Below are 10,941 nucleotides of genomic sequence, written 5' to 3' on the forward strand. Positions count from 1 at the left end.
GGACATTTTCCCTTGGGCAGACATCCCTCCTCCAGAGCTGCCTATAGGCTCAGGCCGACTAGGTCTATTACAACATTTTGGTCAAAGTAGTATGCAGTAGGTCTAGGTAGGGTTTAGCATCAAAACAAAGTTTCTTCTTCAAGGTGGGAGTTTTATAATTTGCTTCACAACTCTTGATGCCCAAAGTCGTTGGGACTGTACCAACTGGCTGTGAAAATAAATACTGCTGATTATACAGAAAAATGCAGCATCTCTTAGTTAAACATTCACAATCCTCTTTCCTTTTCTGGTCATAGAGATCAATCCAGGAGCAGTAAGTTGCATCTGATGATCCTTGGGTGGCTGCTTAGGCTACTATCACACCAGTGTTTTTGCTGGATCCATCATGGATCAGCAAAAACGCTTCTGTCATGATAATACAACCGTCTGCATCCATTATGAACGGATCCGGCTGTATTATCTCTAAAATAGCCAAGACGGGTCCGTCATGGACTCCATTGAAAGTTAATGGGGGACAGATGTGTTTTCTATTGTGTCTGAGAAAACGGATCTATCCCCATTGACTTACATTGTGAGTCAGGACGGATCCGTCTTGCTCGCAGCGTTATTCTGTCTGCGATGGGGACACAACCAAACGGAACGGAATGCATTCTGGTGCAATCCGTTTCGTTCAGTTTTGTCCCCATTGACAATTAATGGGGACAAAACTGAAGCGTTTTCCCCCCACTATTCAGGTCCTATGACGGATCTCAATAGTGGAAAGGGAAAGTGCAGAGGTGAAAGTAGCCTTACATGTACATTTCTGCATCTTTGGACTGAAGATTGTGGGACCAAGCGAGTATACTGTGGCATAGCATTTGTGGGAGCAATGTGGCTGTCCCGGTTAAGGGGGCACTGTGGCTGGCACATTTGGCACGTGTTTCTTGGGCTTCATAAAGAGCATGTCCAGCTCTGCCAAATCTCTATTGTTTCTCCAATTCTTGGTATCTGTTGTTTTAATAGAAACTTTGGTGCACATTTATTAAGACTAGCGTTTTAGACGCCGGTCTTAATAAAGCCCCATAGCTGGCAGTGGATCCGCTGGAGTTATGAAGAGGCGCCGTTCTCTCCATAACTTCGGCGCTTCCAGCGCCAGTTGTAAATGTAAGACAACTTCCGAGCTGTCTTACATTTAGACCATCTTCTACACCTAAACCAGGCGTGCCCACGCCACACTTACTTTTTTAGACCTGGCATGAGCAGGGCGAAGTCGCAGATAGCGGCATAAGTAACCGTTGCGCCGCCATCTGCGCCTGAAATACGTCTAATTTAGGTGTATTTCAGCATAATAAATGACCCCCTTTATCTCTATGTTTCTTAAACCTATCGTATGTTGCTCTCTGGCAGTAAAGACCTAAGAGATCACTTCTTCTATTCCAGTCTATAGAGCAGCTGGAGCAAGAAATGCTGAACGGACAAAAACTGCAGGGACCACAGACCTCAGCCGAACTCAACCACATCCTCAAGAGCAAAAACATGGTGGACAAGTAAGTAGACATGGCAGGGGAAGAGTATTGTTACTTACTATATGCGTAGAACATCACCTACATAGCTCCTGGGCATATTTCAGCTACATTCGGTTAGTACCTTGGGTAGAAAAACCTAAGCGGTTGTATGGTTTTCACAGCCCTTTCTCAGTTCTCCTGCCGAGAAGTTGAAGGCAGAAGGTTTCTCTGTTGGGATTTTAGTTTGAGGAGTGGCAGCTACAGTTTATGTGCAAAATGAACCTAATAACATTGCACAGTGCAAAGAGGATGGGTGGACCCTGTCAGCAAAATGTGCCCTATGACATTTAAAACAGATGCCACTTGGAGGACTTTTGGATGATTTTCTTTTAGCAAGGGAGCTTATTAACCAAAATTGCAAGAAGCATTATTTCTTTAAAAAGGTTTTCCATGATCAGGATAACATATTGGTGGGGGTCCGACACCCTACCCATCACCTATTCCCTGCAGCCTTTGGGAATGGAACTAGTACAGTGGACCCTCAAGATACAATGGCCTCAGGATACAATAGTCTTTTCTGACCCATCGTAAGTTGAAACTAAGCTCAACATACAATGTCTCAGACTCAGATCCGACCAATCAAGGCCTGGACAAGGATAGGACAGTTCTATAGAGGGCAGGATGTTCCGTTCCACAAATGCGGATCGAGGCCAGTATCCATGTTTTGTGGATCTGCAATTTGCAGACATCAAAAACACCAACAATCACGTTCATGAGCTCTTATATTGAGGATAAGTCATCAATATATGGAGCCTGGAAAACCCCTTTAAGCAGTGGCGTTGCTAGGGCTGGTGTCACCCGGTGCGGTAGAAAATGGTGTCACAGGCCTCCCCCCCCCCACCCCCTCCCCGAAGCAAATTTTTTTGCCATATATGGGGGCTATGGTGGTGCTACTGCCATAGGGGGCATCCGTTAGCTCAGCAGACCCCCCCCTAGCAGTCAGAGCCTGGTCTCGGGAGGGGCACTTCCAGATTATTTTCTGTCCGCCACCACAAAACAATGGTGCTTATAGAACAGACTACACAGTGTAGCGGTATACTGTACATTGTGGGGCACAGTGTAGAGGTATACTGTATATTGTGTGGCACAGTGTAGAGGTATACTGTATATTGTGTGGCACAGTGTAGAGGTATACTGTATATTGTGGGGCACAGTGTAGAGGTATACTGTATATTGTGTGGCACAGTGTAGAGGTATACTGTATATTGTGCGGCACAGTGTAGAGGTATACTGTATATTGTGCGGCACAGTGTAGAGGTATACTGTATATTGTGCGGCACAGTGTAGAGGTATACTGTATATTGTGCGGCACAGTGTAGAGGTATACTGTATATTGTGTGGCACAGTGTAGAGGTATACTGTATATTGTGCGGCACAGTGTAGAGGTATACTGTATATTGTGTGGCACAGTGTAGAGGTATACTGTATATTGTGCGGCACAGTGTAGAGGTATACTGTATATTGTGTGGCACAGTGTAGAGGTATACTGTATATTGTGCGGCACAGTGTAGAGGTATACTGTATATTGTGTGGCACAGTGTAGAGGTATACTGTATATTGTGCGGCACAGTGTAGAGGTATACTGTATATTGTGTGGCACAGTGTAGAGGTATACTGTATATTGTGTGGCACAGTGTAGAGGTATACTGTATATTGTGTGGCACAGTGTAGGCTATATGTGTATAACAAACATATTTCACATGAAAACTTACAGTTACTTGGCTTGGCCCTTGGGGATTTCGGACAACACTTCAACACTTTGGCCGGGGGCTCGGCGGAGCTGATGTGCTTTATCCTAATGAGAAAGATTTCATAATAAGGATTTGGAGAAGGGGCAGAGGGATAGCAGAGCAGGGCGAGGCTGGTGCTGCTACTAGGTGGTCATACCATGTGGGAGTAATAAAGCCCACCATAATGCCCCCCCCCCCCCCCCCCCCCCAGTAGAAATAATTCTCCTTTTAATGTGACAGTGCAAAAAATACCCCCTTGTAATGCCCCCAGTTGAGCTAATGTCCCCATAGTGCCCCCATAATGTCCCAGTATAAAATACCCCTATATAGTGCCCCCAATGAATTCCCCCATAGTGCTCCTTTCCCCCTTCTTCCTGCTAGTGACCCCCATAATGTACCAGTATAAAATGCCCCATATATAGTGCCCCTGTAGATGCCCCTCAGTGTCCGGCCTCTGATAGGCTGCTGGCCTAGTGTCCCCCATAATGCCCCCCAATAATGTGCCAGTAAGTGTCCCCATAGATGCCCCCCCATCATGTGCCAGTATCAAATGCCTCTCTCCTCCCCCCCACATGTCCCAGTATCATAGTGCCATCTCCCATCCCCCCAATGTGCCAGTATGAAGTGCCTCTCTCCTCCCCCCCACATGTCCCAGTATCATAGTGCCATCTACCCCCCAATGTGCCAGTATGAAGTGCCTCTCTCCTCCCCCCACATGTCCCAGTATCATAGTGCCATGCCATCTCCCCCCCCAAAAGTGCCAGTATCACATGCCTCCCCCCCATGTCCCAGTATCATAGTGCCATTGCATCCCCCCCCCAAAAAAGTGCCAGTATAAAGTGCCTCTCCACCCCCCCCATGTCCCAGTATCATAGTGCCATGCCATCTCCCCCCCCCCCATGTGCCAGTATCAGGTGCCGTGCCAACCCCCCTCCCCCCATGTGCCAGTATCAAGTGCCTCCTGCTCCCCCCATGGCAGTAACAGTCGGGTATTAAAAAAAATAAAATAAACACTTCTACTTACCTCCATGTCAGAGATGCAATGCAGCCTCTTCCTGTGTCCCGCCCTGTATGTCCATATATGGAGTTAGTGCTTGTGTATTTAAGAAAAGCTTCTGCTGGGATTCGAACCCACGACCTTCTGTATCAGAGGCAAAGCATCTAACCACACGGCCATAAGAAAAGCCTTGCTACTGACTGAAAATATATGAGACTTCTACTGTACATCTATACACATGACAGCTGCCCTAACACACCCAGCACTGCTATATCTCTATATGACAGCTGTCCCAGCACACTCAGCTCTGCTATATCTCTATAAATGATAGCTGCCCTAGCACACCCAGCTCTACTACATATGATACACATGACAGCTGCACAAGCACACTCAGCTCTACTATATCTCTATATATGACAGCTGCTCCAGCAAACCCAGCTCTGCTACATCTATACACATGACAGCTGCCCTAACACACCCAGCACTGCTATATCTCTATGACAGCTGTCCCAGCACACTCAGCTCTGCTTTATCTCTATAAATGATAGCTGCCCCAGCACACCCAGCTCTGCTACATATGATACACATGACAGCTGCACAAGCACACTCAGCTCTACTATATCTCTATATATGACAGCTGCTCCAGCAAACCCAGCTCTGCTACATCTATACACATGACAGCTGCCCTAACACACCCAGCACTGCTATATCTCTATATGACAGCTGTCCCAGCACACTCAGCTCTGCTATATCTCTATAAATGATAGCTGCCCCAGCACACCCAGCTCTGCTACATATGATACACATGACAGCTGCACCAGCACACTCAACTCTACTATATCTCTATATATGACAGCTGCTCCAGCAAACCCAGCTCTACTACATCTATACACATGACAGCTGCCCAAACACACCCAGCACTGCTACATCTAATACACATGACAGCTGGAGCAGCTGTCATATATAGAGATATAGTAGAGCTGAGTGTGCTGGTGCAGCTGTCATGTGTATCATATGTAGCAGTGCTGGGTGTGTTAGGGCAGCTGTCATGTGTATAGATGTACAGTAGAAGTCTCATATATTTTCAGTCAGTAGCAAGGCTTTTCTTTGGCCGTGTGGTTAGATGCTTTGCCTCTGATACAGAAGGTCGTGGGTTCGAATCCCAGCAGAAGCTTTTCTGAAATACACAAGCACTAACTCCATATATGGACATACAGGGTGGGACACAGGAAGAGGCTGCATCGCAGTGCTTTGCTTCTGATACAGAAGGTCATGGGTTCGAATCCCAGTCACATCTTTCCCTCTCCTGAGGACGGCAATACAAATGGTTCGTAAATGCCGGCCTTGCTGGTGTCACCCCCATCAATGGTGTCACCCGGTGCGGTCCGCACCCCCCTTGCAACGCCACTGCCTTTAAGGAACACTCCACGAAAAGTGGTAGTGTGTAAATGTATTCTTTAAAATGTGTGCACCTTCCTCTTAGGCCTTTAGGCATAACACAGTGTATCACCTTTTCATGTAGTGTTCCTTTAATATCTTGGCACCGCCCGCCTTACAGTTATAATGCTAGTGTTATTTATTTAATGCAAAGCACCATCAATATACAGCGTGGTGATAATACTCTGCTGTAATAGCTAGGATTAGAGATCACTCCAGTCCTTAGCATCTAACCTCTTAAGGCTCCCATACACTTTCAATAGCGGTCAGCCGAATTTGTTGGGAAAAAGTTGGGATCTCTACATACACATTAGAGTGTACGCCGAACCTGCAGTTCTCGGCGGGCTCAGCTGACAATACACTAATGTGTATGGGGGCCTTTAGCTGATGCAGCTAATAGCGACTATGGCTTCTAAGTAGTTAGACAAAGGGAGGGTCTCCTTTTGTCTCCCCATCAGTGCGATCATGGAGTACTGATGGGTTGATATGGCTGTTGGGATCCTAATGAATGTCCTCTATGGTTAGCTTTACACTAGCATTCGAGAGCTCTGGCAGGCTTTTCCGGCAGAGAACACCTGCTGGAGCTCTCTCATTGCCTGAATGCCGGCCGGTGGCCCCATGTTGTAGGTGGGTCCAAATTAGCAGAAGTTGGGACTACAGAAGTAGGTGGGGCCGGTAATACTGTAGAGCAGGACAAAATACCACCCCAGCAGAACCAAATACCACAGTGCAGCACAAAATACTGCATCATCGTTAAGACAGCAATACAGTTGAATTCAGGTGGGCACCTATGGCTGCTGGACTGGTGCAGAGGTACCTGATGCTCCTAAATTAATTAGTGCTGAGAGCATCAGATCTTTATGTACCTGGCTGGTGGCCATGAGCAGGGCTTGGGTGGCCCTCAGGGCAACGGCCCACCAGGAAATTTCCCTGTAGGGTCTATGGCCAGTCCACCCATGATTGTAAGCACCATGTAGAAAATAATGACCAATGCCTGGATGGCCAGATCTACAGGTGGACTTCTTGCTCCATTACAGTTCCCTATTACACACTAAGAACATCTCATACTTCATAATCATGTCTGTCCCGGTCATTCATCAGTCTCCGGTGCTTACCTGCCCACAGACACCCACATTTCATTTTCTGGATGTAATAGCAGTAATTGCTGTATATGTGCTGTCTGAATGGTTTTATTGCAGTGCGGCATATTACTAGACATAATAGACACAATGAAAAGTCAATCAGCTGCTGTCATTCAAGTTACCACTTCAATAGCGGACACAGCATGCTCCTGTTTCCCTCCAGGGGCACCGAAATCTCTGCTGACTGGTTCTGAATTTGGTAATAGCAGGGGTTATAATTTATATCTTCCGTAGACTATTGTTTGGGCCGTAGTGGGTGTTAATTTGATGCTGTGAATGTATGATTTCGGCTGCCTGTATATTTGCAGTAGCCGTGGGCATTCGACTGTTCCTGGCACTGAACCTCTCGATTTATTAACAAGACTCCCTGTAAGGGTACGGCCACACGGTCACATTTCTTGATGCAGTTTTGGAAGCCAAAATCAGAAGCAGATCAAAAAAGGAGGGAAAATTTAAGGCTACGCACATTGCCGACAAAAAGGGTACAGCTACAACATTGTTTGGTGTCGCAACTGTGACATGCGACATACTGCGACGCGACAGTTGCACAAAAATCCAACGTGGGTGTAATCATACACCATTGACCATCATTCTAAAAAATGTTGCGCGAGAAATGTCGTCTTGTAGCCGAGCGCTTAAAGGGAACCTGTCACCTGGATTTTGGGTATAGAGCTGAGGCCATGGGCTGCTAGATGGCCGCTAGCACATCCGCAATATCCAGTCCCCATAGCTCTGTGTGCTTTTATCGTGTAAAAAAAACCGATTTGCTACATATGCAAATTAACCTGATATGAGTCCTGTCCCTGACTCATCTCACATACAGGACTCATCTCAGGTTAATTTGCATATGTTTAAAATCGTTTTTTTTTACACAATAAAAGCACACAGAGCTATGGGGACTGGGTATTGCGGATGTTCTAGCGGCCATCTAGTAACTCATGTCCTCAGCTCTATACCCAAAATCCAGGTGACAGGTTCCCTTTTATGAGTCATCTAGCAGCGTGTAAAGCTCAGAGCCGACACAAACATTCCTCACTGTCTGATACCTTAGGCCTATGTGACACTGGAGTTTTCGAACGGGGGTCCCAAGCTGTCTCTATCTTCTTCATGCCGAGACTAATTGCTGCAAAAAAATAAATAAAATTATAGGGGTCATTTATCATAGACTGGCGTTTTACTCCGGTCTTTTGATAGCTTTATGTCACTATGATTCTGAATCAGTAAGGTCATGCAGAGGCACATAAATCAGTATAATGCTGTGCGCTCCTGCAAGCGTGATTCCCGCCCTGGACACACTCGTGTGAAACAGCCCTAAAGAGATTGTCTAAGTACACACAACATGGGAGCCACCATATGGATTGAGAAACACCCTGAAAAAAAAAAACGTTTTTTGCCAGGGAAAGTCATGTTTTACCGTTTCTCCAATATTGATGGCCTATCCTTAGGTCATCTCTCATTCACTACATTGGGGGCTGAGCTGTAGTAATTCAGCAAGGCCACTACACGGTATAAACTGTGGTTCTGGTGGCCGCAGCTTCTGCTAGCAGCTGATCCATGGTGGTACCGGGTATTTGATCCCCACCGATCTGATATTGATAACCTAAGTCTTGGAAAATGCCTTTAAGTCCCCTTTCACAAGGGCGAGATTTACGCGCAGGTGCAATGCGTGAGGTGAACGCATTTCACCCGCACTGAATCCGGACCCATTCATTTTTATGGGGCTGTGCAGATGAGCGGTGATTTTCACGCATCACTTTTGCATTGCGTGAAAATCGCAGCATGCTCCTCTTTGTGCGTTTTCCACGCAACGCAGGCCCCATAGAAGTGAATGGGGCTGCGTGAAAATTACAAGCATCCGCAAGCAAGTGCGGATGCGGTGCGATTTTCACGCACGGTTGCTAGGAGACGATCGGGATGGAGACCCGATCATTATTGTTTTCCCTTATAACATGGTTATAAGGGAAAATAATAGCATTCTTAATACAGAATGCATAGTACAATAGGGCTGGAGGGGTTAAAAAAAATAAAAAATAATTTAACTCCCCTTAATCCACTTGTTCGCGTAGCCGGCATCTCTTGTGTCTTCATCTTTGCTGTGCACAGGAAAAGGACCTGTGGTGACGTCACTACGCTCATCACATGGTCTGTCACATGATCCATCACCATGGTAAAAGGTCATGTGATGGACCATGTGATGAGCGCAGTGACGTCATCAAAGGTCCTATTCCTCAAAGAAGAAGACAGAAGAGAAGCCGGGCTGCGCGAACAAGTGGATTAAGGTGAGTTTTAAAAAAAATTAACCCCTCCAGCCCTATTGTACTATGCATTCTGTATTAAGAATGCTATTATTTTCCCTTATAACCATGTTATCTACACAACACCTAACCAAAACCCGATCTTCTGTGAAGAAGTTCGGGTTTGGGTACCAAACATGCCGATTTTTCTCACGCGCGTGCAAAACGCATTACAATGTTTTGCACTCGCGTGGAAAAATCACGCATTTTCCCGCGACGCACCTGCATCTTATCCGGGCTAAAAACATGACGCCCGTGTGAAAGAGGCCGAAGTCTTCCAGACTAAGAACTAATGATTTGGCTCATAGATAGGGGTCCTGATGTCCATATGCCATTTAGTAAATCCAGGTTCTCATCAATTTATACAGACAGGACTTATTAACCAGACCTATGACATAATTATGTTTGCCTTGCAGGTTTCCGCTGTTCACTGCTGTATATCAGATCTGCTATGAGGGAAAACCAGTGACAGAGTTCATCACCTGCCTCCAGAACCACCCCGAGCACATGTAAACTAACCTGTGAACTCCGACCGTCAAAGCCCTCCACATTTCATGGGTCTTCCCATAGAGAAAAATCCCATATTATATGTCTGTTTGATGTGCACTGTACATGGACACATCTACACTTACTACTTGATTGCATTAACCCCCAGTGTCTGGAATTTCTGAGATTAGCTGTATTTGCTGCTCCACCTAGAAGCCTTTGTTGATGCAGACATTACAAGGTTGGATTCTTCCACCCTCAGCCATGTTTGCTTTGAGAGTTTTAAGGTATATTCCCAAAGGGAATTTTTTATTTTGTTTTTAGAAGAAAAAAGCTATCTATATAATCTGCATAGATGTTTAATGTAACAGCATTATGACGAATATAAACGTTGAATGGTTACCTGTCGGTTGACACTAGTGACTGCTCGAGGTAAGAGCTTTGTGTAGAGCTCAACAAGACTACTTTATTCCAATGGCCGGCAAATGTTTAGGGTATATTTACATGCGACCGATTTGTTGCAGAATTTCCTAGGATTGCCTCTTACATTTGAATGGGGATTGCAGAAATTCATGCACATGCAGCAGAAATAACCCCATTCAGATGTATGAAACAGATTTTTGATTTGTGCCATTAGAACCAGTGCCCGGCTGGGGCTACAGAGCGATCTTGGCAGCGACACCCGTCACCGTGTGGCAGTGCAGCCACTGAACTGAATGTCGCAACCAAGACCCCAAAAAAACACAACACTTGGATGTTTTGCAATTCTGGGTTGCAGTAACTTGGAGGTCACATTGCTGCCCCATTTGGTTTAGAGGCTGCAGTGCTACACAGAAATCTTTGATCCCGTGACTGGTGTCGCTGCCAAGATCGCTGTGTAGTGCCAACCTTAGACCGTTGGTTTGTAATTACAATCTAACAAAACCCCATTTTATAGCAGAAGATATTGCAACATGGTATCCTTTACCTATTATCCATTGTCTTAAATGTCGAAATTAATTTTCCCAGGATGTAACCTTTGTATAACAAATTTGATTGAAATACAAACTGTTGAGTAACACTCATGGCCTGGTGTGAACTTTTCTTCATGTACTGCTGCATATATTAACGTTTCAGGAAGGTTTGTCTTGCTAACCAGGCCCAGCTGGCTCTACGAATAGACCGTATGTGTAACAGGAATTTCCTTTTTCTGTATTACACAATTTCACTTTTTCATAATAACCAAGGTACCAAGGCTTAAAGGGGTTGTCTGTTCCTTTACTATTGATTGCCAATCCTCAAAACAGGTCACTAGTATATGATCAGCAAGGG

The 10,941-nt window shown here is 45.6% G+C and overlaps 1 protein-coding gene across 1 annotated transcript in view; it reads left to right on the forward strand.

Annotated features, from left to right (window-relative positions):
• GPD1 (glycerol-3-phosphate dehydrogenase 1) overlaps positions 1-10,692 on the forward strand; it is a 64,176-nt gene extending 53,484 nt beyond the window's left edge. Inside the window, exons 7-8 of the mRNA XM_040426003.1 lie at positions 1,420-1,526; positions 9,561-10,692. Of these exons, the coding sequence (XP_040281937.1) occupies positions 1,420-1,526; positions 9,561-9,657 (204 nt within the window). The 3' untranslated portion in view covers positions 9,658-10,692. The remainder of the gene's footprint in view (positions 1-1,419; positions 1,527-9,560) is intronic.
• Positions 10,693-10,941: the final 249 nt, after the last annotated feature.

Source organism: Bufo bufo, chromosome 3 (genome assembly GCF_905171765.1).
Source record: "Bufo bufo chromosome 3, aBufBuf1.1, whole genome shotgun sequence".
NCBI classification, from domain to species: Eukaryota; Metazoa; Chordata; class Amphibia; order Anura; family Bufonidae; genus Bufo; species Bufo bufo.